Source organism: Hyperolius riggenbachi, chromosome 3 (assembly GCF_040937935.1).
Source record: "Hyperolius riggenbachi isolate aHypRig1 chromosome 3, aHypRig1.pri, whole genome shotgun sequence".
NCBI lineage: Eukaryota > Metazoa > Chordata > Amphibia > Anura > Hyperoliidae > Hyperolius > Hyperolius riggenbachi.
In genome coordinates this window covers 427025151-427051778 of record NC_090648.1, presented here as the reverse complement: position 1 = coordinate 427051778, position 26628 = coordinate 427025151, and the positions used below count along the sequence as shown (strand labels likewise).

General features: G+C 45.1%; 2 protein-coding genes across 2 annotated transcripts; both read left to right on the top strand.

Annotated features, from left to right (window-relative positions):
* Positions 1 to 12987: 12987 nt before the first annotated feature.
* On the top strand, positions 12988 to 16087 carry LOC137561631 (E3 ubiquitin-protein ligase TRIM15-like). The gene is made up of 2 exons (XM_068272941.1): positions 12988 to 14108; positions 15704 to 16087. Exons 1-2 carry the CDS (start codon positions 13359 to 13361, stop codon positions 15740 to 15742), a joined length of 789 nt encoding a protein of 262 aa, XP_068129042.1. The 5' UTR covers positions 12988 to 13358; the 3' UTR covers positions 15743 to 16087.
* A 4950-nt stretch (positions 16088 to 21037) lies between these two features.
* Positions 21038 to 23826, top strand: LOC137562371 (E3 ubiquitin-protein ligase TRIM39-like). The gene is made up of 2 exons (XM_068273709.1): positions 21038 to 22274; positions 23606 to 23826. Exons 1-2 carry the CDS (start codon positions 21038 to 21040, stop codon positions 23824 to 23826), a joined length of 1458 nt encoding a protein of 485 aa, XP_068129810.1.
* The last annotated feature ends 2802 nt before the right edge of the window (positions 23827 to 26628 follow it).

Here is a 26628-nt window from a genome sequence, read left to right as displayed (position 1 = left end):
TTTCACACTGCATCTATCGCAGTGCAACACTGCAATGCTATTCCTATGTGGCTTTCACATCGAGTGCAGTGCAGAGGTTTTAAAAGCAGTAAAGCCCAGCTTGCTGTGGTTTAATGGGCAATGCATACGTTTACAGTGGCAGTGAAGCATACTTGCATTGTACTATGGGCTTCACTACATAGTTGCACAGCGTGTTATGCTGGGAATACACGACTCGATTCTGAGCTGATAAAATGGCTCGATAGACAATTTCCGACATGTCCAATCACTGTTCCATCGTTTTGCAGCTCGATTTTTCATTGAAGTGAATTGAAAAAAGATAAGAAAAACGAGCGGAAGATAAGAGAATCAAGCGGGCAAAACTATCAGGGCACAGAATTGAGCACCAGAATCTACCCGTAAACTCCCAGCATTAGACTACTTTTTAGCAGAGTTGCAATCATAACGCAACACAACTAGCATAATGTGAAATGGCCCTTCAAGGCTTTTCAATAGACAGAGAATTTAAATGATCCAACCAGAGCTCAACAGTCCTGATTTGGGCGGGACAGTTCCTGACACCGCCCCCTTGCCCCATGTCCCTCTGCCCCCTCCTTAATATGTCCCAATATATAAAAATCCTGCTGGAACTATAGTCCTGCAGGAGAGAAGCAGAGCTGACTACAACCACTCTCACTGCTTCCTGTGTGCAGTGTGGAGCTAATTAGTGTAGAGCCAATCAGAGGCTGGCTGGCTGACTGTACACTGTACAGACAGCAGGTGGCAGCAGTGAGGATGGCTGTAGGAAGCTGCACCTCTCCTGCCAGATGTCTGTGTGTCCTGCTGAGCGAGCCCAAGAGGTTGAAGGAAGGCAAGGCTAAAGGTGTAGAGGAGAACAGCCTGGAAGAGCGGAGACAGAGGGTAGGTGGAACCAGCGTTTGCCATACATTACTGCACACTACAGCTGTGCAATCACTGTGACTGAACACCCACTGTAACATGGCAATCTCTCAGCCCCTCCTTGTCACCCACAGTATCTGTCACTAGTTGTATTCCTTACCTGTCACCTGTCACTACCTACATGTCACCTTGTGCCTACATATCACTACCTGCCTGCCACTAGAATCTAGTGATTCCTACCTGCCTGCCACGAAAATATATCACTAAGGCTCCCTGCACACTGCAAATCCGTTTTGCGATTCCGTTTCTGATTCCAATTTGCAATTCCGATTTTCCCTGAATGCAATCAACAGAAAAACGGAGGAAAAATGCAGTAACGATTAAAAATCAGAATCGGATGTAAAACAGATTAAAAATCGGAATTGCATGCAGTGTGCAGGGAGCCGCCACTAAAATCTACTGATCCCTGCTGCATGTCATTAGAGTTTAACTTTTAGTACCCATCAGGGCAGTTTCTAGGCAAAATTGCACCCAGGGTGAGGGTGTAAAAATTAGCCCCCCCGGGGAGCTAGGTATAGGTGCCCGAAAAATAAGAAAAAGCGTTTAAAAAACCGCTAGCGTTTTGCGGATCTGCTAGCGTTTTTTTGGTGTGCACCAGGCCTTAAAGGGAATATCCGCGTAGCTGCACAAAAAAAAACAAATCCACTTACCTGGGGCTTCCTCCAGCCTGTGGCAGGCAGGACATGCCCTCAGCGCCGCTCTGCAGGCTCCCGGTCTTCTCCGGTGGCGCACCCGACCTGGCCAGGCCGGCTTCCAGGTCGGTGCTTCTTGTGCGCTCCAAAACGCGCCTCATGGGCAGCGCGCTGACGTCATTGGACGTCCTCCGGGCTGTACTGCGCAGGCGCAGAACTACTGAGCCTGCGCAGTACAGCCCGGAGGACATCCGATGACGTCAGCGCGCCGCCTTTAGGTGCATTTTGGAGCGCACAAGAAGCACCGACCTGGAAGCCGGCTTGGCCAGGTCGGGTGCGCCACCGGGAAAAGACCGGGAGCCTGCAGAGCGGCGCCGAGGGCACATCCTGCCTACAACGGGCTGGAGGAAGCCCCAGGTAAGTGGATTTGTATTTTTATATATATATATATTTTTTTTTTTTTTTTTTGCAGCTGCGTGAACCTTCCCTTTAAATACATGCACACGATTCAGCGTGAACATAGCATTAACACACATGCAATAATTGTCAGCTGAAACGGTCGATAATGACTGCTTTGGCCGATGATCGTTCACGTAACTAGTGTATGTACAGTGGCTGGCTGACTTCACTTTAAGGGGCACTATGGCGAAAAATTGTAAAATTTAAAATATGTGCAAACATATACAAAGAAGAAGAGTCATAAATTACTTTTCTCCTATGTTGCTGTCACTTACAGTAGGTAGTAGGCGACAGGTTTTGGACTAGTCCATCTCTTCATAGGGTATTCTCTGGGATTTATTTATTTTCAAAAGCTCTTAGTGAATGGCAAATGCTCTGTCCAACTGCCCTAAAAACGTGTAGCGAGCTTGGAAGCTAGCCTGCATCATTGTTTAAATCCGTTTTAGAGAATAGCTTTATGAAGAATAAAAGCCTTGCTGAGAATCCCCTATGAAGAGATGGACTAGTCCAAAACCTGTCGCTTCTGTCAGATTTCTACTACCTACTGTAAGTGACCGCAACATAGGAGAAAAGTAATTTATGGCTTATTGTACTCTGGAAAAAATGTACTTCTTATTTGTCTGTTTACAGATATATTAAATTTTTTAAAATTTTCGCCATACTGCCCTTTTAACCACTCGAGGACCGCAGTGTTAACCGCCCTAGAGACCAGCCTGTTTTTTCCTTAATTGGCCACTGCAGCTTTAAGGCCAAGCTGCAGGACCGCACAACACAGCACACAAGTGATCAGCCCCCCCCCTCTTACTTCTGGCGCCTCCCTCCAGCTAATAGAATGAGAGAGGCAGCTGAGCCTGCAGTGAGAGAATGTTGATTCTGGAGTCCACTCTCCACAGCACAGAAGTGTCAGCTAAGCTAGGACTCTGACACCAGTCACTCCTGCCTGCCCTGTGCTGCAGTCTGCAGAAGCTGTGAGGCCCCGTTTCCACTATCGCGAATCCGCATGCGTCTTGCGTATGCGGATTCGCATAGACAATATAAGTGAATGAGCCTGTTTCCACTTATGCGTCTGCGGGAGCGTTTTATTGCGCAGAGAAAATCTGCACGGAACACCCTGCAGAATTCGCCTGCATGTGGAATGCAGGCGAATCGCACACAATGTATTTAATAGGGAAATCGCATGCGTTTTCCCCATGCGTTTTTTGCCGCGAATTCGCATAGGTACCAATGTAAATTCACACAGGCAGTGACATGGTTAAAATCGCATATACCCTCACCTATGCGAATTCGCGGCAAAAAACGCATGCGGAATCGCACCTGCATGCGATTTCATCAGCGGTGGAATCCAGGCGATTCCGCACCGCAATAGTGGAAACGAGCCCATAGTGTGTAACCTTGGATGGACTTGGGAGGATAGGACCTCCTTGTGTTATCAACTCAGCTCTGCTAGAGGTAAATAAGTGCAGCAGATAAGAAAACACATACAGTAAATCAGTCAAGCTGCAAACACTGCTACTATTTCATGATGCCTGACAGAGCTTAGGCTATTTCCTGACATTAAGCCTATAAATGTGTAAATGCCTTTTCCATCATAAGTACCCTGAAGTATCCCCTGTCTGTAGTGTAATGTAGGGCAGAAGAGGTTTACTTTATGTACATGATGCAATTAGAGGGCAGGCAAGCTGGTAAACATACACAGCATGATGCAGAGCTTGCCTGGACTCAGAGTTCCTGGGCAAACATCTGTCTGGTCTCTCCCCATTGTTATAATGACTGCATGTGTGGATAATGTGTTAAACAAGTTGAAACGTTTTTGACAGTCCCTAGACTCCAGGAGGGCTTCTTTCTGACTTGGGTGAGAGACTGGCAGGGACAGGAGTCCAATTACAGGCAAGTAGCCTGTCTGATGTGGGACTGCAATACAGATATGTTCTCTGCTCCATCTCAGGCTATTCTCAATTTCTCCACTCCTCTCTCTGGGCTAGTGCAACGCCAAAATGACAATAGCAATCGCTAGCAATTTGTGAGTGTGATTTTGTGAAGCGATTTTCAGAGCGATTTTTGAATGAATCGCTCAAAAACATGCTACATGCAGTATACCTGCGATTTTGAAAAAGTCACAACGCTGCTGTGGGAACACCCTCATAGGGTAACATTAGCCAAGTGCTTTTCAAATCACTGTCAGTTTGAAAAACGCTCAGAAGCACTCTTGGTTGGCACCAGCCCTCCCTCATTCACCTTTGTTTCCCTTTTCCCTAGTGCTGGGTGTGTCTTCTTGTCATACAGGGAAGCTAAATAAAAGTGCAATCCTGGTGAGGCAAATTATTATTTAGTATTTACATAGCGCCGCCATCTTCCGCAGTTGCATATATCCCTGCATCATATGACTCGCTAGCGCTATGTGACACTATGGCCTCAATTCACTAAACTTATCTCCTGTCTTTAATAACTCTTCTAGAGTTGTTACCATGGTGATAAGGCATGTAGTATTCAGGAAACATTTTACCTCAGGCAAGCCTAAAGTTAACTCTTCTGTCTTTAAATTAACTCTCCAATCCTTAAAATTACTACAAAGTTAAAGACAGGCTGTTAATTAGCTGCATGTGAAAATAACTACAGAGGAGGTAAATTAACTACAGAGGAGGTAAATTAACTACAGGAGAGGTAACTTAAGGAATGAAGAGGTAAGATAACGCTCTCACGTGTGGAGGTAAGTTTTTTCTTGCCTTATAATCTCTAGCATGATCTTAGTGAATTGAGGCCTATGTGGCATATTCCACTGAACTTTGATGTCCAAACTAAGTCTATCTCCCATTCCTCTCTCAGGGAGTTGTGCCAGCGCTGTCCCCCGTTCAAATTTGCTGCTTCCAGAAGCCCTCAGAAACACTTGTGTCCTTGAGTACTTCCAAAGATAGGCTGCTCCGTAATACGCCAACGCACTTTTGTGCACGGGCAGTATGGAGCCACCTGTATTCAGAAGCACTCGAGGAAATAAGTACTTCTAGACCTTTCAGGATTCCCCCCCTTAAAAATCCTGCGTTTGCCCCTGCCCCCCCCCCTTTTCCCCCCACCAACAGAGCTCTCTGTTGGTGGGGTCTGATCACTCCACATTTGTCTATTTTTGTTATATAAATATTTATTTCCTTTTTGTTTTTTAATAAAATTTGCACTTTTTTTTTATTTCTGCTCCCTCCCTCCCTCCCACCGCCAGCCAAGCAGGGTGATCAGCTGTCATAGGCTTCAGCCAATGACAGCCGATCACTGTCCAGCCTATGGAGCGGCTGTCCCCAGCACAGCGCTGCTACCGATCGCAACGCTGTACATATAAATAGATGGCAATTATGCTGTCTAACAGTCTCCCGAGCTGCGATTGCAGCTCGGAGACTGAAGGCGGGGCGGAGCTCCGCCCCCGAGAAGGAGATGCATGCGCAGCCTGCGCGCAATCTCCTTCAATAGCCGGCTACAGGACCTGACTCCTGGAGCTGCCGCCGCATCCACCCCCATTGGCGTGGGGCGGTCCTTAGGTAGTTAAAGAGAACCCGAGGTGGGGTTCTTATATCGCAATCCTTATACAGACGCTGGGTCTGCCTATAGAGCCCAGCCTCTGTTGCTAGTTAGTTTCCTCCAAAGCCCTCCCTGCTGTCAGACCCCATAAAACACAGCCTTTTACCTCATGAATGTCAGTCTCAGCTGTTCCCCTGCCTCCTGAATCGCTCCGGTCCCCGCCCACGTCCCTTCCCTCCAATCAGCGGGGAGGCAAGGGACGTGGGCGGGGACCGGAGCGATTCAGGAGGCGGGGGAGAGCGGAGACTGACATTAGTGAGATAAACACAGCCGGCTGCGTGTCGCCAGCGCGGCTGTGTTTTATGGGGTCTGACAGCGCGCAGGGGGTCTTTGGAGGAAACTAACTAGCAACAGAGGCTGGGCTCTATAGGCAGACCCAGCCTCTGTATAAGGATTGCGATGTAAGAACCCCGCCTCGGGTTCTCTTTAAGGAACAGGCAAGTCAGATCCTTAAAGGGAACCTAAACTGAGAAGGATATGGATTTTTCCTTTTAAAATAATACCTGTTGCTTGACTCTCCTGCTGATCCTGTATCTCTAATACTTTTAACCACAGCCCCTCAACAAGCATGCAGATCAGGTGCTCTGACTGAAGTCAGACTGGATTAGCTGCATGCTTGTTTCAGGTGTGTGATTCAGCCACTACTGCATCCAAAAGAGATCAGCAAGGCTGAGAAGCAACTGGTATTGTTTAAAAGGAAACATCCAAATCCCTCTCAGTTTAGGTTCCCTTTAAGCGACCCTCAACACATAAGCACGACCTATCGCAATGCTATTTCCGCTCCCCGTTGCCCGGGCCTTCGTATTCTGATCGTCGTCGCTCTGACCCCCTTCATAGCAACAGAACTCATCGCTAGCCTGGAGGCTAGCGATTTGTCGGTACAACACTGTGCCCTGATTTGTTGCCCTATAGATGGTTCCCCGATCTTAAATGAGGGACACAAATCTCCTGTGTACTTAGCTTAAGGGTGAGTGGTCCACAGCTGGAGTAAAGCCCACCAATACTATTGAGCTTTGTACCCGCATGTACACCAGTTTACCTGTTGTCCTTGAACCATTTTTAGTACATACCTACAGATGCATCACACAAGACCTGGCACTTTCAAATGCTCTGAGCCAGTTTGGCCTTAATTAAAGTCACACAGATCCTTATGCAAGTCCATATTTTTTCTACTTCCAACACATCAGCTTCAACAACGTTTCACAATGTATCTCATGCCTTGACAGGTGCCATTGTAGAGAGTTTTACTGTATATAACCACAGTCCCTGCTACCTTTTATACTGCTCAATGTAGTACAAAACTAATCACTCATAGGTTTACCTACTACACTTCCTGCTGACCACTGATGTAGGATCAGCATATTAAAGGCAGAATCAATAAGAGTAATGAAATCTGCACATCAAAATTGATGTGTGCATGGCCACTTTAAAGGGATACTGTAGGGGGGGTCAGGGGAAAATGAGTTGAACTTACCCGGGGCTTCTAATGGTCCCCCACAGACATCCTGTGCCCGCGCAGCCACTCACCGATGCTCCAGCCCCGCCTCCGATTCACTTCTGGAATTTCAGACTTTAAGGTTTGAAAACCACTGCGCCTGCGTTGCCGTGTCCTCACTTCCCCCGATGTTACCAGGAGCGCGCGGCGCAGGCACAGACCATACTGGGCCTGCGCAGTATGCTCCTGGTGCCATCAGTGGGAGTGAGGACACGGCAACGCAGGCGCAGTGGTTTTCAAACGTTAAAGTCTAAAATTCCAGAAGTGAACCAGAGGCGGGGCCGGAGCATTGGGGAGTGGCTTCGCGGGCACAGGATTTCTGTGAGGGACCATTAGAAGCCCCGGGTAACTTCAACTCATTTTCCCCCGACCCCCCTACAGTGTCCCTTTTAGTAAGGATGGATTCTTACACATTCACACTTAGGCCTGGAACCCACTGAAAACCGCAAACGCAAAACGCAACCGCTAGCGTTTTGTCTGGGCGGTTTGCAAGCGGATTCATGCGCGTTTTTGGTCGTGTTTTGCAACATTGTATTTTTTTCCCCAGCGGGTGCCTAGCGTTTTGCGTTTTGCGTTTTTATCCTGATTGGTCCTGTGAATTATTTTTCATTTTGTTACAGTGTGCTGAACCGCAAAACGCTAGCAAAACCGCTCAGTTTAGGTTTTGCTGAGCGTTTCCGCTAGCGGTTCAATACTTTACATTGAAGCGCTAACGCTCCCAAAATGCTGCATGTCCTGCGTTTGCGTTTCTGAGAAACGCAAACGCTCCTGTGGAAGTTGCCCCATCCATTAACATTAGCCCAGCGTTTTGGCAAACTGCTAGCGTATCGCAGTGCTGCCAAAACGCTGCCAAAAGCGCTCCTGTGGGTTCCAGCCCTTAAAGTGATTGCAATAGTTTTGGTCAGGATTACTTTTTAGATCAATTTCCCTATTCCTACTAAAGGCTCATACACGCGCCTGACTTAAGTTGGCTGAGGTCGCTGATAACGATCGACTCATTCCATAATCAGGTGTGTGCATGGCAGCTTCCAACCCATGAGTGATCTGCCTGGTGGATCTGCTCACCCCCAGTGACACCGATCCCATTGTTAGTGCTGCTCTCATGCCTGCCGCGTGACATCACGCATGTGCCGCTCGTCATCCCCAATCACCCTCCATAGCAACACAGCGTGCCGTCAGCTACGCAGCTGACACACGTGTATGCAGTCCGGCCAAGCGATGTTGCCCAAGGGTATCAGGTCCTGATACCCAACGGGTGGCATCCATCAAAGGAACCCTCGGGCAACAGTTCGGGGCCTGGTGCTTTTACAGTTTTGTTGCTATAGATAGAGGGGAGGAGAGATGATGGCTCACGGCAGAGAGGGAGCAGTAAGGGGCAGAACAATTGCCCCAGCCTGTGTTTGGATGAAATGATCCAGCAGTCTGGATGTCTCGCTAATGCATCTGGGCCGCTGTAGAAATAAGTGTGCTTGGATCATACAGCAAAAAGAAAACTGGCCACAGTGATGGGTGCCTTGGCTGTACATGTGTACAAAGCCTAAGAGCAATGCAACGTGTAGAAAATAAGTCCAACAGGCAGCATTTAGGGCTCTGTAGGCGTTTTCAGCTTTTTTTTACAAGTAGGCGATTTTTAAAATCGATTGTGTAATGTATGTATATGAGAAGGTTCATATTAGAGCGGGTCGTGCGCTGTGCGGTCGGCAAAGCGGTGCGTGGGCTAGTTTTGGGGCGATTCTGCCTCAACGGAAAGTATAGGAGAAACGCAAAACGCTCACAAAATCGTTTTGTGTAGCTATTTTGTCAAGTTTTTAAGAATAAATACATTGTATTTATTCTTTTCCGGGTCAAAGAGTTCACTTCCTGACTTGCGTCAGGGAGTGAATTAAAAAAACGCTCGGGAAAAGCGTGTAGAAATGCGCTTTGCACAAAAATGAATCGCTCACCCGAGCGCTGGGAGGAGAAAAAGAAGAAAACCTCCTCCAAAAACGGCCAACACGAACGGCCATGCGAGCAGAACGCAATGTGAACGAAGCCTTTTGGTGTGGTGTAAGCAGGGCAAAACATTGTGACCAGCAGAGGTGTGTGTGTGTGTGTGTGTGTGTGTGCGTGCGTGCGTGCGTGCGTGCGTGTCATAGTTTCTTGTTCCTGACAATAGGAACTGTAGAAGTTAAAAAATAGATAGGAGATCAAGAAATGATTGAGATTCACCATGTAATTTGTTCATATTTTTTAATTCACAATCAGCCTGCATGTAACCGTCTTTGTTACTGGCAGACATGAAGAAAACAGACAGCACCAACTGCCATTATTTATAATAATCACACCCCCTAACAATGCAGTAGGCTAAGGCTTCTTTAAGACATTGCGTTAGGTGCTACGTTAAGGTCGCATAACGTGCACCTAACGCAATGCATGGTGGTGGTGGTAGAGGACGTTAGCAAATAGCCGCGTTAAGCGGCTCTTTGATGTGTCCGTGATGCGTACTATAGTACGCATGCGCTGGTGGAGACCACGTGAGTGGAACACTCCGTATCACGTGGTCCCGCCAGTGACATCAGCACAGTGCAGTGAATATTAATTAGCCATGTGGCTAATCACTGCACCTGTGCAAGCAGGCTAACGCAGCAAAGCCGCTCTAACGCCGTAGCATGCTGCACTTTAGATTGACGTGCAGCGTTACAATGTAACGCAACGTGGGCACTGTGAACAGCCCATTGCAGTTACATTGCTGTGCGTTGGGGAGCGTTACAGGCTGCACTAGCATGCGCCTGTAACGTCCCACTGTGAAAGCAGCCTTAAAGGTTGTTTTTCTATAGGTACCAGTGATGCTCATCCGAGCTTGGATATCCGAGATACTCGGATATCCTAGCTCTTTTTTCACTATTCGAGCTCGAATACTTGTGCTGCTGCAGCTGCAGCCAGCAGCTAGGCCCTGTGCCTAGGCAAGGCAGCCTGCCCTGCTCTGTGCTCTAGTCTCTAGTTACCTGTGCTCTCACCTGTCCTACTCTACTGTACTACTTCTGTGTTAGATAGATTCTTGTACTATTTTGTAGTTAGCAGGCCCAGCTTTACTGCTATATCTGTCCTGTATCTGCTCTTTGTAATCTAGTCACACCTGTTCTATTGTTTAGCTAGTACTGTAATACTGCAGTCAGTGCTAGTAGTTATTAGAGTAGTAGTACTACTGTATTAGCTTTCTACAGACCTGCTGTGCTGTGAGCAGTGCCAGTGTGACAGTTAATGTGCACTAGTGTCTTCTCCTCTGCTGTCTGACTGTCACTTGGCACGTGCCACATCCGGCATGCTCCTGGCACACGTTACACCTGCTGCTGCTGCTGCATTGCCCTGCTCCTGCTGCCTGTGCAGCTCCCACCGCCAGGGTGCCACAGGCCACTGATACCACCTATATTTAACCCAAATCACAATTGCTGCATAATTTTTTGGAGGTGTCTTGGCTGAAAACTGTCATGTCCCAGTTGTGCGGTTGGACTTTGGACACAATGTGGGCTGCACGACTGCTGTCTGACTGGAACCTAGGCCTGATGTTAATTTACAGCTATTTTTTTTTGGGGGGGGGGGGGGATTTTAAATCCCCACATCATCAATTAGTGTTCCCCTTTACAAAATAATGATGCTACATGCCTCATATACCCTAAAAACGTTTTTAAAGCAATTTTAAAGGCCACTTCCGGTTTTTCTATCCGGATATCCGAATTTGCCCGGATAGCCCGGATACTGTGGTTGGATATCCGATTAGCATTCGGATCGGAAAATTTTGAACTCGGATATCCGACCCGGATCGGATATCGGGGTATCCGGATCCGAATCGGATCCGGATTTTGAAAAGGGGTATCCGAGCATCACTAATAGGTACACTTATGCACAGAGGGAGATACTGGTTGCTTGTCAGTTTGAAATAGCTGTTATTTCCCACAATGCAACAAAGTTTACAGACAATAAACTGTCAGGACCTAGGTACTGACATCACACTATGGGAGATGTTTTACCACAATATCAGACATACAGACCCCCTGATGATCTGTTTGAGAAAAGGTAAAGATTTATCATGGGAAAAGGGGTATCTGCTTCTAATTGGGATGAAGTTCAATCCTTGGTTACCGTTCCTCTTTGAAGATTGTACACACATTAGATAACATTTGGCTGAAATTGTAGGTCTGCCACTTGCACCCTGTACTTCTGTGAGCAAGTTTACCCTGAGCACATGTAACAGACATGAAAGGGTCTGCAGAAGCCGGGGAAAATGTTATGCTGTATGTAACATAATTCAGCATGTCTGTTTTAATGGTCTGGGAAAGTATAACCATAAAGGGATGCATAGACTTCTACAGGCTAGTCAATAGCACATTGACTACCATTAGGTATCAGGATGAAATTCTTGGATCTATTGTTAGACCCTACACTGCAGCAGTGGATCCTGGGCTTGTTTTGGTGCTTGATAATTCCCGACCTTATGTGACAATAGTATGCAGGCAATATTTGAAAGATGAAGGAATTGATACTTTTGACTGGCCCTCAAACTCCCCTGAACTAAATCATGCCTCTAACACCTCTTAGATATTATGTCTTGGTCTTCCCAATGCCACCAGGTTGCTCCTCAGACCCTGAAGATGCTAAGTCAGGGATGTCAAACAGGTCCTTCCAGGGCCGAGGTCCTCACACATTTTTGACATAGCTCAAATTAACTGATGGGTCTGAATCAGGAAAGGTGTGGTCCATCAGGTAGAACACATTCCTCTTTTTCTTAGTCCATCCTAAACACTGGCATGGATCTGGCCCTCCAGGCCTGGAGTTCGACACCTGTGTGCTAAGTGATGCCCTGGTCCAGATCTGGGTGCAGATTCCTCAGGACACCATTAGAAGCATGCCCCAACATTGTCAGGCATGTTTACAAGTGTGTGGGGGCCATACAAATTAGAGAAATGAGAATGGTTTTGATTTGCTGCAATTAAAGCGGAATATAACCCTGCATTTAAACGTTGCTCTAAAACATTATTTACAGTATATTATATGCAACCAGCATTTTTTTTTTACTAGACCAGCATTGGAAGGGTTACACAGTGCTTTAAAGTTCCTGGAGATTTCTGCAGACGCATCCGAAGCTGACATAGATACATTTTGTTTACATAAATGTATCTAAGTGTTGAATGTGACTCATCTCTCTGACTGAGAAGGAGTTGGAGGACAGCCAAAGAGTGTGTAACATTTCTCAATAGATACATATAACTAAATAGAATGTAACAATCTGAACTTCTGCATATCTCTCCACGGAACTTTAAACCTCTGTGTTTAACCCTTCCGATGCTGGTCTAGTAAAAAAAAAAAAAAATGCTTTTTGCATATAATATGCTGTAAATAATGTTTTAGAGCAAAGTTGAAATGCAGGGTTATATTCCGCTTAAATGTTGGCAACTTGGAATAGCATGCTGGATCAGTTTTTCACATAGATTTTTGGGGTTATCATTGAATTCAGCACTCTATACGTTTATCTTCTTTCCATTAAACAATGTGGCATCCTTCTGTTCTATCACATTACCCAGTCTATATGATTAGACTGTAAGTATCCACATGATTTTTTTTCCCAATAACATATGTTTTTAACGTTTTCCTTTAATTGAAACATATAGTGTATACATATACTTAGTATTATTATTACTATAGTAGGGTTAATATTGTGATCTTCTCTGAGGCACAGCCAATAATATAACTGTACTCTGTAAAGCTTTATACAGTATATGTTCAGAAAGACTACACAATAATTGTAAACACCTTATCTATTGCACAGTCAACATTTGCTGTAGTTATCAGCATGAAACAGTCTTCCTAGTTCCTGATCGTCATGAAGACTTCACTTTCACTTCCTTCTTTGTTGGTCAAGGCATCCTCCAACTAGTGACAAGAGCTGCCATGTCCCGACTGAATGAGGGAAATGTGGACACAACCTGTGCCTTCTACACAGCAACCGTGAATTGAATACCCAGGAAGAGTCCTGCGATCATTCTCGCTTTCCATGCCAAGCAGAGTTTCAGGCACCTGCTGAACGTCAGACGAGCAAGCATGACTTCCTACCACACAGTGAGTTCAAAGACTACCTCTCCGAGAATGAAATCTTCTGCACTTACTGTATTCAGTCTCTTGAACCTGCTGTTAAATCCTGTCTGCTGTGTGAAGCTTCTCTGTGTGAAAGACATCTGAGGGTACACAAAAAGACTCCAGATCATGTCCTAAGTGAACCCATTACGTCCCTGGAAAACATGAAATGCTCTGTTCATAAACAGGTCCTAGAGTATTACTGCAACGAGGATGCTGCGTGCATCTGTGCATACTGCCGTCTAGCTGGAGAGCACCAGGGACACCATGTGGAAAAGCTAGGCAAAGCTTCTGAACAGAAGAAACAGAAGATTAAAGAAGTTCTATCAAAACTGATGAAAGAGACTGAAAAGATGGATAGGAAAGTTCAAAGTTTGCAGGAATGCTCAAAAAAAAGTCAAGGAAAAGCAGCTCGCCTAAGACAGAGAATCATTGGCTTGTTTAATTACATTATGATACAGCTGAGAGACCTGGAGAGCAACATCCAGACGCAAGTCAAAGACAAGCTCTTAACCTCAGTTGAAGATCTGATCCAGAAGCTGGAAATGAAAAAGGACGACCTGTCCCGTAAGATGCGTTACGTTGGGGAGCTGTGTAGTGCAACTGATCCACTAACTGTCTTACAGAGACCAAATTCAAGTAGCTACTGTGATGATGAGAAGAGCCTTGATAGAGATCTTTATGGTGTTGTTGATGTGGGAATGGATCTAATCTCGGATACGGTACACAGATTATCTGATGTGATAACAGAAATAAACCTGTGCATCTATATTCAGGAGCCTGAAGACCTTTTGCTGAATGTAAACACAGCTGGTAATAATCTGTGTATTTCTGAGGACTTGAAAACTGTGTATTGGACAGATATAAACCAGAATCGCCCAGAATCACAAGAGAGATTCCAGGATTATCCTCAGGTACTGAGCTCCAGTTCTTTCAGTTCTGGTAGACATTACTGGGAAGTGGACATCAGTGGCTCAGCATCTTGGAGAATAGGGATGAGCTATCCCAGCTCTGAGCGAAGTGGGGCACCATCTCAGTTGGGAAATAATGGAGATTCTTGGAGCTTGATAGTAAATTTGGTACATAGTAAATATGACTTGAGACATTTAGTCGACTTTATCCAATTACCTGATAAGATTTCTGGTAACAGGATTCGGGTATATCTGGATTATGAGGCTGGACAACTGTCCTTTTATGAGCTTGGTAACCCAATAAGACATCTCCACACCTTCACTGCTACCTTCACTGAGCCCATCCATGCTGCATTGTGTGTATGGAATGGTCATTTAAAGATAATTGGGTAGGATTAGCAAGGGGTAATGTCTAATAATGGTGTAAAACTTGTATTATTGTTAGCATTGTACAATTGTAACATTGTGATAAATGTATTAGTGTAGCAGTGTAACAGTTATTGTAGCATGTACCCCTTCGCAAGTGATCGCACTGGCCAAGTACCCCCTTCTGTATGTAACAAACTCAAATACACACACACACACACACACACACACACACACACACACACACACACACACACACACACACACACACACACACACACACACACACACACACACACACACACATATATATTAGGCCCGGCGGTCCTGCTGATCCTAGTGTCTGAATCACATACATGAAACACGCATGCAGTTAGTCCAGTCATACTTCGGTCAGAAACATTTGATCTGCATGCTTGTTTAGGGTCTATTACTAAAGAGGCAGAGGATTAGCAGGATAGCCAGGCTAACTGCATTATTTAAAATGAAATAAATACGTCAGCCCACATATACTTCTATCTTCAGGCTCCCCTTTTTTACATGTAAATTTTTATTAAGATCTGTTTATAATTTTTCAGAGGCATAAATAGGCAGTATTCTCCCCCAGCCGTCTGGTTTGTCTGTGACCCCACTGCCCCACCTTTAATGAGAGCAGCAAGCATGCATATCCTTACATCACTACTCTCTGCAGCGTGCACCAGCATTCCTCCATAAGGCCTGATGTCATGTGACATGCATTGGGGCCTTAGGGAAGAATGCTGGTGCACGCTGCAGAGTAAAGAGGAGAGAGCTGTGTCACTGCAATGAAAGTATGTGCACTCTGCACTGTTACTCTGCATAAAGAGCAGAGTGTGGCGGGCCCACTGAGCTTACTCTCCTCCCCCCTCCCCCCTCCTCCATTGTTAAATCCATATCATTTTTCAAGCTCAGAATTTTGAATGGTAGTGTATTGACTGTGGGATTTTTGTAAACTGTAGCCAGGAACAGCGCTAGGCTTAATGGGGCCCTGGGCATCAATGACATGGAGGTCCTCTTAGCACCCTTTGTTTCTTACCCCCTCTGGGGCCCCATAGCCAACTAGCAGCCCCCCCCCCCCCCACATCTCCCCCCTCCCCAAGGGTATAGTGGTTCTTGGGGTCCCCTGCAGAGTATTCAATAGCAGAGCGATCTTACCTATATGGCCAGCGAACTCCTCCATTAATCTGCATACTCCATGTCTTCATCTCTGCCAGAGACTTACTTCATTGAGAAGATGCTGCAAGCCGGGATGAAGATGTGGAGCACGCAGACTGATGGAGGAGAGCACCAGCCAGACAGGCAAGCTCGCTCTGTTATCGAATACTCCACAGGGGACCACAAGGACCACTATACACTTAGGGGGAGACCGTGGGGCCTGGAAGAGGGATTGGTGGTCCATGGCAATGGCCCAGTTTGCCTCTATGGAAGGGACTGAATTTAGCTATCCTTCAGCAGGGAGAAGGGCAATCTGTTCTGGGATTCTGGTGTGGCTACTAACTTCTCAGTATTATTGATACATTTTTCATTTCTTATCCCTACAACATATCAATAGTGTAACATGCAAACTGTTATGTTAATTAAATGAATGTTGAAGCTTATTGATGACTCACAGAATTTTTTTGTAATGCAGAGAAAACAGCCATTAAGGCTAGGTCAGGCATGGGCAAACTCGGCCCTACAGCTGTTACGTAACTACAAGTCCCACAATGCATTTGCCTTTATGAGTCATGACTGTGGCTGTCAGACTCCTGCAATGCATTGTGGGACTTGTAGTTCCTTAACAGCTGGAGAGCCAAATTTGCCCATGCTTGGGCTAGGTCCACACTTGTCCAGTACAGATCGAAACCGTTTGAAATGGATCCGGTTTGTAAAAAAAAAAATTTCGTCCGTTTTTAACTTTTGTAAATATGTTTGCAGCATACGTTTCCAGTCTGCGGAAACGTATGCCGGGGAAGGGGGGGAGCGCTAATCTGGAGGGGGAAGCAGCCAGGTCTGTGAGTGACGTCACGCTCATGCGCAGAGAGTGCCTGGCAACAGGTGCGCGATCAAAGACGCGCACCGCCGGCCCAGCGCAGCCATACTACTACGAGTCATAGCGACCCGGATGTAGTATCGGCCCATAGACATTTGCTGGCAAACGGTTCGCCAACATCTCTACGTAAGACTTGTTAAAATGTAATAAGTAACACTAACAAGAACCTCATGACGTCTGTATATCAAAAAATCATACCTATAGGTCATCAATATAATACCACATACACAAAAAGAAAACGAGAAAACCTATCTAGGCCGTGTAGAATAATAATATTATCACATGAACAATCCGGATATCATTGTCAAATCATATAGTCTTTATTGGTCAACAAGCAAATCATAAAAAATCCTCTCCTGAAGCAGCCGCAAGCTGCGACCGCGCAAGACGTTCTCCTGGGTCTTCTCCTGGCTATATCTCTCTCCGGTAAGCAGGGCTCTTTGACTAACACTGTGGGAATCTTGTTCCAATCTATTTGCACGGAGCTCTTCTCTGGCTATTGATGTCCTATTGATTTACACTGTGGATTTATCCCCCAATAGGTTTGCACTCAGCACTTTTTTTTTTTTTTGTTTCAGCATTTTGAAGTTTTGTAGAGATATTTCATGGATATTTTTTATTTCATCTATTTGTGCACTTTTGCATGGGATTAGTGTCTCTAGGAGACACGCACATTTATTGCACATATTGTGTGTATGCGTGTGCCCACACTATTAGGTGGGGGCGCAGGCATGCACACAGTTATATTGCACTCAAGCACTTTATGTAATTATACACAATTATGCAATTTTTGGTACAGGGAATAGTTTGTTTTGCACTATATTGAATTTTATAGGGTCCTACAGTGAGATTGATCAATTGACTTTATAATTATTTGGTGAAATTGATGTATTTGATACCAGTGAGAGGTAGTGCCACTTACAATTGGCACGGACCAGGAGAGTTGTCTTTTAACTGTTTTTATGATTTGCTTGTTGACCAATAAAGACTATATGATTTGACAATGATATCCGGATTGTTCATGTGATAATATTATTATTCTACACGGCCTAGATAGGTTTTCTCGTTTTCTTTTTGTGTATGTTGTTAAAATGTAATGTCGTCAGTGAGCGGGGACACCTACCTTCTCTCCTTGTGTTCCACCACTCGCCGATTGACTCCCTGCAATGCCGCCATCTATACTTCGGAGGGCGGCATTGCAGGAAGTGATGCCGCGAGCGGAGGAAGTAAAGGGAGAAGGTAGGCATCCCCGCTCACTGCATACATTACATTTTAACAACTTTTGTGCAAATAGCTGGAGGGGGAGTGGGGATGGGGGACCCAGGTGTTGAGGGGGGGGGGGGGTGACCCCCCTCCCTGCCGCCCTCTGTCACCCCCGGCCTGGCTGCTACCCCCTCCAGCATGGCGGCCTCCTCCCCACCCACAGGCTGGGACACAGAAAACTGATTCTGTTCTGTGTCCAAAGATGCCTGTGTAGAGGGGGATCCGTTTACCTATTGATTTTTACTACCCCTCCGTGTATCCGGCTCCATGTGTGGTCTGTGAAAATCCTGCAAATCCGGACCATCCGTTCAGGTTTTCAACACGGATCCGCCTGAACGCAGACGGATCTGTTTTTAAATTGAGTGAAGAAGGCTGCTATTTTTAACATTGGTATCCGTGACTCTGTTTTTAATCAGGGAGCCACGGATACGTTTTTAAAATTAGTGGGAACCTACTCTAAGAAAGGAAGAAAACCAGTTAAAACTCTGTATCCACAATATGAATAAAGAACCAACAGGACAAAGCAGCAATAGCATAAAAAGGCTAATAAGTCTAAATAAAAATACATTTTATGAAACGCTCGGGAAAAGCGTGTAGAAATGCGCTTTGCACGAAAATAAATCGCTCAACCAAGCGCTGGGAGGAGAAAAAGGAGAAAAAGAAGAAAACTTCCTCCAAAAACGGCCAACACGAACGGCCATACGAGCAGAACGCAATGTGAACGAAGCCTTTTGGTGTGGTGTAAGCAGGGCAAAACATTGTGACCGGCTAAATGGCATGCCCCCCTTGCCGTGTGTGTGTGTGTTGGCCATAGTTTCTTGTTCCTAACAATAGGAACTGTAGAAGTTAAAAAATAGATAGGAGATCAAGAAATGATTGATATTCGCCATGTAATTTGTTCATATTTTTTAATTCACAATCAGCCTGCATGTAACCGTCTTTGTTACTGGCAGACATGAAGAAAACAGACAGCACCAACTGCCATTATTTATAATAATCACACCCCCTAACAATGCAGTAGGCTAAGGCTTCTTTAAGACATTGCGTTAGGTGCTACGTTAAGGTCGCATAACGTGCACCTAACGCAACGCATGGTAGTGGTGGTAGAGGACGTTAGCAAAGAGCCACGTTAAGCGGCTCTTTGATGTGTCCGTGATGCGTACTATAGTACGCATGCGCTGGTGGAGACCACGTGAGCGGAACACTCCGCATCACGTGGTCCCGCCATTGACGTCAGCACAGTGCAGTGAATATTAATTAGCCATGTGGCTAATCACTGCGCCTGTGCAAGCAGGCTAACGCAGCAAAGCCACTCTAATGCCGTAGCATGCTGCACTTTAGATTGACATGCAGCGTTACAATGTAACGCAACGTGGGCACTGTGAACAGCCCATTGCAGTTACATTGCTGTGCGTTTGGGAGCGTTACAGGCTGCACTAGCATGCGCCTGTAACGTCCCACTGTGAAAGCAGCCTTAAAGGTTGTTTTTTCTATAGGTACACATATGCACAGAGAGAGATACTGGTTGCTTGGCAGTTGGAAACAGCTGTTATTTCCCACAATGCAACAAAGTTTACAGACAAACTGTCAGGACCTAGGTACTGACATCACACTACGGGAGGTGTTTTACCACAATATCAGACATACAGACCCCCTGATGATCTGTTTGAGAAAAGGTAAAGATTTATCATGGGAAAAGGGGTATCTGCTTCTTATTGGGATGAAGTTCAATCCTTGGTTACCATTCCTCTTTGAAGATTGTACACACATTAGATAACATTTGGCTGAAATTGTAGGTCTGCCACTTGCACCCTGTACTTCTGTGAGCAAGTTTACCCTGAGCACATGTAACAGACATGAAAGGGTCTGCAGAAGCCGGGGAAAATGTTATGCTGCATGTAACATAATTCAGCATGTCTGGTTTAATGGTCTGGGAAAGTATAACCATAAAGGGATGCATAGACTTCTACAGGCTAGTCAATGGCACCTTGACTACCATTAGGTATCAGGATGAAATTCTTGGACCTATTGTCAGACCCTACACTGCAGCAGTGGATCCTGGACTTGTTTTGGTGCTTGATAATTCCCGACCTTATGGGGCAATAGTATGCAGGCAATACTTGAAAGATGAAGGAATTGATACTTTTGACTGGCCCTCAAACTCCCCTGAACTAAATCATGCCTCTAACACCTCTGAGATATTATGTCTTGGTCTTCCCAATGCCACCAGGTTGCTCCTCAGACCCTGAAGATGCTAAGTCAGGGATGTCAAACCGGTCCTTCCAGGGCCGAGGTCCTCACACATTTTTGACACAGCTCAAATTAACTGATGGGTCTGAATCAGGAAAGGTGTGGTCCATCAGGTAGAACACATTCCTCTTTTTCTTAGTCCATCCTAAACACTGGCATGGATCTGGCCCTCCAGGCCTGGAGTTCGACACCTGTGTGCTAAGTGATGCCCTGGTCCAGATCTGGGTGCAGATTCCCCAGGACACCATTAGAAGCATGCCCCAACATTGTCAGACATTTTTACAAGCATGTGGGGGCCATACAAATTAATGAGAATGGTTTTGATTTGCTGCAATTAAATGTTGGCAACTTGGAATAACATGCTGGATCAGTTTTTCACATAGATTTTTGGGGTTGTCATAGAATTCAGCACGTTTGTCTTCTTTCCATTAAACAATGTGGCATCCTTTTGTTCTATCACATTACCCAGTCTATATGATTAGACTGTAAGTATCCACATGATTTTTTTCTCAATAACATATGTTTTTAAAGTTTTCCTTTAATTGAAACATATAGTGTATACATATACTTAGTATTATTATTACTATAGTAGGGTTAATATTGTGATCTTCTCTGAGGCACAGCCAATAATATAACTGTACTCTGTAAAGCTTTATACAGTATATGTTGAGAAAGACTACACAATAATTGTAAACACCTTATCTATTGCACAGTCAACATTCGCTGTAGTTATCAGCATGAAACAGTCTTCCTAGTTCCTGATCGTCACGAAGACTTTACTTTCACTTCCTTCTTTGTTGGTCAAGGCATCCTCCAACTAGTGACAAGAGCTGCCGTGTCCCGACTGAATGTTCAAACAGATTTCATAACAGGGAAATGTGGACACAACCGGTGCCTTCTACACAGTACTGTGAATTGAATACCCAGGAAGAGTCCTGCGATCATTTTCGCCTCCCATGCCAAGCAGAGTTTCAGGCACCTGCTGAACGTCAGACGAGCAAGCATGACTTCCTACCACACAGTGAGTTCAAAGACTACCTCTCCCGAGAATGAAATCTTCTGCACTTACTGTATTCAGTCTCTTGAACCTGCTGTTAAATCCTGTCTGCTGTGTGAAGCTTCTCTGTGTGAAAGACATCTGAGGGTACACAAAAAGACTCCAGATCATGTCCTAAGTGAACCCATTACGTCCCTGGAAAACATGAAATGCTCTGTTCATAAACAGGTCCTAGAGTATTACTGCAACGAGGATGCTGCGTGCATCTGTGCATACTGCCGTCTAGCTGGAGAGCACCAGGGACACCATGTAGAAAAGCTAGGCAAAGCTTCTGAACAGAAGAAACAGAAGCTTAAAGAAGTTCTATCAAAACTGATGAAAGAGACTGAAAAGATGGATAGGAAAGTTCAAAGTTTGCAGGAATGCTCAAAAAAAAGTCAAGGAAAAGCAGCTCGCCTAAGAGAGAGAATCATTGGCTTGTTTAATTACATTACGATACAGCTGAGAGACCTGGAGAGCAACATCCAGACGCAAGTCAAAGACAAGCTCTTAACCTCAGTTGAAGATCTGATCCAGAAGCTGGAAATGAAAAAGGACGACCTGTCCCGTAAGATGCGTTATGTTGGGGAGCTGTGTAGTGCAACTGATCCACTAACTGTCTTACAGAGACCAGATTCAAGTAGCTACTGTGATGATGAGAAGAGCCTTGATAGAGATCTTTATGGTGTTGTTGATGTGGGAATGGATCTAATCTCGGATACGGTACACAGATTATCTGATGTGATAACAGAAATAAACCTGTGCATCTATATTCAGGAGCCTGAAGACCTTTTGCTGAATGTAAACACAGCTGGTAATAATCTGTGTATTTCTGAGGACTTGAAAACTGTGTATTGGACAGATATAAACCAGAATCGCCCAGAATCACAAGAGAGATTCCAGGATTATCCTCAGGTACTGAGCTCCAGTTCTTTCAGTTCTGGTAGACATTACTGGGAAGTGGACATCAGTGGCTCAGCATCTTGGAGAATAGGGATGAGCTATCCCAGCTCTGAGCGAAGTGGGGCACCATCTCAGTTGGGAAATAATGGAGATTCTTGGAGCTTGATAGTAAATTTGGTACATAGTAAATATGACTTGAGACATTTAGTCGACTTTATCCAATTACCTGATAAGATTTCTGGTAACAGGATTCGGGTATATCTGGATTATGAGGCTGGACAACTGTCCTTTTATGAGCTTGGTAACCCAATAAGACATCTCCACACCTTCACTGCTACCTTCACTGAGCCCATCCATGCTGCATTGTGTGTATGGAATGGTCATTTAAAGATAATTGGGTAGGATTAGCAAGGGGTAATGTCTAATAATGGTGTAAAACTTGTATTATTGTTAGCATTGTACAATTGTAACATTGTGATAAATGTATTAGTGTAGCAGTGTAACAGTTATTGTAGCATGTACCCCTTCGCAAGTGATCGCACTGGCCAAGTACCCCCTTCTGTATGTAACACACACACACACACACACACACACACACACACACACACACACACACACACACACACACACACACACACATAAATATACACACACACATATAAATATACACACACACATATATAAATATACACACACACACATATAAATATACACACACACACACACACACATATATATTAGGCCCGGCAGTCCTACTGATCCTAGTGTCTGAATCACATACATGAAACACGCATGCAGCTAGTCCAATCATACTTCGGTCAGAAACATTTGATCTGCATGCTTGTTTAGGGTCTATTACTAAAGAGGCAGAGGATTAGCAGGATAGCCAGGCAATCTGCATTATTTAAAATGAAATAAATATGTCAGCCCACATATACTTCTATCTTCAGGCTCCCCTTTTTTACATGTAAATTTTTATTAAGATTTGTTTATAATTTTTCAGGGGCATAAATAGGCAGCATTCTCCACCAGCCGTCTGGCTTGTCTGTGACCCCACTGCCCCACCTTTAATGAGAGCAGCAAGCATGCATATCCTTACATCACTACTCTGCAGCGTGCACCAGCATTCCTCCATAAGGCCTGATGTCATGTGACATGCATTGGGGCCTTAGGGAAGAATGCTGGTGCACGCTGCAGAGTAAAGAGGAGAGAGCTGTGTCACTGCAATGAAAGTATGTGCACTCTGCACTGTTACTCTGCATAAAGAGCAGAGTGTGGCGGGCCCACTGAGCTTACTCTCCTCCCCCCCCTCCTCCATTGTTAAATCCATATCATTTTTCAAGCTCAGAATTTTGAATGGTAGTGTATTGGCTGTGGGATTTTTGTAAACTGTACCTAGGAACAGTGCTAGGCTTAATGGGGATCTGGGCATCAATGACATGGAGGTCCTCTTACCACCCTTTGTTTCTTACCCCCTTTGGGGCCCCATAGCCGACTAGCAGCCCCTCCCCCCCCAAGGGTATAGTGGTTCTTGGGGTCCCCTGCAGAGTATTCAATAGCAGAGCGATCTTACCTATATGGCCAGCGCACTCCTCCATTAATCTGCATACTCCATGTCTTCATCTCTGCCAGAGACTTACTTCATTGAGAAGATGCTGCAAGCAGGGATGAAGATGTGGAGCACGCAGACTGATGGAGGAGAGCACCAGCCAGACAGGCAAGCTCACTCTGCTATTGAATACTCCACAGGGGACCACAAGGACCACTATACACTTAGAGGGAGACCGTGGGGCCTGGAAGAGGGATTGGTGGTCCATGGCAATGGCCCAGTTTGCCTCTATGGAAGGGACTGAATTTAGCTATCCTTCAGCAGGGAGAAGGGCAATCTGTTCTGGGATTCTGGTGTGGCTACTAACTTCTCAGTATTATTGATACATTTTTCATTTCTTATCCCTACAACATATCAATAGTGTAACATGCAAACTGTTATGTTAATTAAATGAATGTTGAAGCTTATTGATGACTCACAGCATTTTTTGTAATGCAGAGAAAACAGCCATTAAGGCTAGGTCAGGCATGGGCAAACTCGACCCTCCAGCTGTTACGTAACTACAAGTCCCACAATGCATTTGCCTTTATGAGTCATGACTGTGGCTGTCAGACTCCTGCAATGCATTGTGGGACTTGTAGTTCCTTAACAGCTGGAGAGCCAAATTTGCCCATGCTTGGGCTAGGTCCACACTTTCCGGTACAGATCGAAAACGTTTGAAATGGATCCGGTTTGTAAAAAAAAAAATTTCGTCCGTTTTTAACTTTTGTAAATATGTTTGCAGCATACGTTTCCAGTCTGCGGAAACGTATGCCGGGGAAGGGAGGGGGAAGCAGCCAGGTCTGTGAGTGACGTCACGCTCATGCGCAGAGTGCCTGGCAACAGGTGCGCGATCAAAGACGCGCACCGCTGGCCCAGCGCAGCCATACTACTACGAGTCATAGCGACCCGGATGTAGTATCGGCCCATAGAGATTTGCTGGCAAACGGTTCGCCATCATCTCTACGTAAGACTTGTTAAAATGTAATAAGTAACACTAACAAGAACCTCATGACGTCTGTATATCAAAAAAATCACACCTATAGGTCTTCAATATAATACCACATACACAAAAAGAAAACGAGAAAACCTATCTAGGCCGTGTAGAATAATAATATTATCACATGAACAATCCGGATATCATTGTCAAATCATATAGTCTTTATTGGTCAACAAGCAAATCATAAAAAATCCTCTCCTGAAGCAGCTGCAAGCTGCGACTGCGCAAGACTATCTCCTGGGTCTTCTCCTGGCTATATCTCTCTCCGGTAAGCAGGGCTCTTTGACTTACACTGTGGGAATCTTGTTCCAATCTATTTGCACGGAGCTCTTCTCTGGCTATTGATGTCCTATTGATTTACACTGTGGATTTATCCCCCAATAGGTTTGCACTCAGCACTTTTTTTCATATGTGATCATTGGTTATTTAGACAATTGTCTGTTTCAGCATTTTGTATTTTTGTAGTTTTGTAGAGATATTTCATGGATATTTTTTATTTCATCTATTTGTGCACTTTTGCATGGGATTAGTGTCTCTAGGAGACACGCACATTTATTGCACATATTGTGTGTATGCGTGTGCCCACACTATTAGGTGGGGGCGCAGGCATGCACATAGTTATATTGCACTCAAGCACTTTATGTAATTATACACAATTATGCAATTTTTGGTACAGGGAATAGTTTGTTTTGCACTATATTGAATTTTATAGGGTCCTACAGTGAGATTGATCAATTGACTTTATAATTATTTAGTGAAATTGATGTATTTGATACCAGTGAGAGGTAGTGCCACTTACAATTGGCACGGACCAGGAGAGTTGTATTTTAACTGTTTTTATGATTTGCTTGTTGACCAATAAAGACTATATGATTTGACAATGATATCCGGATTGTTCATGTGATAATATTATTATTCTACACGGCCTAGATAGGTTTTCTCGTTTTCTTTTTGTGTATGTTGTTAAAAATGTAATGTCGTCAGTGAGCGGGGACACCTACCTTCTCTCCTTGTGTTCCACCACTCGCCGATTGACTTCCTGCAATGCCGCCATCTATATTTCGGAGGGCGGCATTGCAGGAAGTGATGCCGCGAGCGGAGGAAGTGAGGGGAGAAGGTAGGCATCCCCGCTCACTGCATACATTACATTTTAACAACTTTTGCACAAATAGCTGGAGGGGGAGTGGGGATGGGGGACCCAGGTGTTGGGGGGGGGGGGGGTGACCCCCCTCCCTGCCGCCCTCTGTCACCCCCGGCCTGGCTGCTACCCCCTCCAGCATGGCGACCTCCTCCCCACCCACAGGCTGGGACACAAAAAACTGATTCTGTTCTGTGTCCAAAGATGCCTGTGTAGAGGGGGATCTGTTTACCTATTGATTTTCACTACCCCTCCGTGTATCCGGCTCCATGTGTGGTCCGTGAAAATCCTGCAAATCCGGACCATCCGTTCAGGTTTTCAACACGGATCCGCCTGAACGCAGACGGATCTGTTTTTAAATTGAGTGAAGAAGGCTGCTATTTTTAACATTGGTATCCGTGACTCTGTTTTTAATCAGGGAGCCACGGATACGTTTTTAAAATTAGTGGGAACCTACTCTAAGAAAGGAAGAAAACCAGTTAAAACTCTGTATCCACAATATGAATAAAGAACCAACAGGACAAAGCAGCAATAGCATAAAAAGGCTAATAAGTCTAAATAAAAATACATTTTATGAACTACATGTTAATATAGTGCAACATTAAAATAAATTAAAAAGCACAGGGGCAAGACCCATACCCCCTGTTACAATATATAGTTCACTACACTTATCTATAGCAGTGTTGTCCAGCTGCTGCGGCCCGCCAGAGCGGCAGCGAGCGATCTTAGCCCACACTGGGCAGGCTTTAAATGAATGCTGATATGATGCGGAGTGATGCACACTCCAGTCGCATCACCTGAAACTCATTACTGGTCGACTAATTGTGAGGCCTGGAACCCACTAGAGTGTGCTTTGAGCATTTAGGGAGCGATTTGAATCGCTAGCGATTTCCCTAAACGCTCTGCCAATGTAAATGAATGGACCAGAT

Coding starts and splice junctions, on each gene's coding strand:
- LOC137562371 (XM_068273709.1), top strand. CDS start 21,038: ATGACTTCCTACCACACAGTGAGTTCAAAGACTACCTCTCCCGAGAAT. Junction 22,275..23,605: donor ACTGTCCTTTTATGAGCTTG/GTAACCCAATAA, acceptor CATCTCTGCCAG/AGACTTACTTCATTGAGAAG.
- LOC137561631 (XM_068272941.1), top strand. CDS start 13,359: ATGAAATGCTCTGTTCATAAACAGGTCCTAGAGTATTACTGCAACGAG. Junction 14,109..15,703: donor GATTCCAGGATTATCCTCAG/GTACTGAGCTCC, acceptor CATCTCTGCCAG/AGACTTACTTCATTGAGAAG.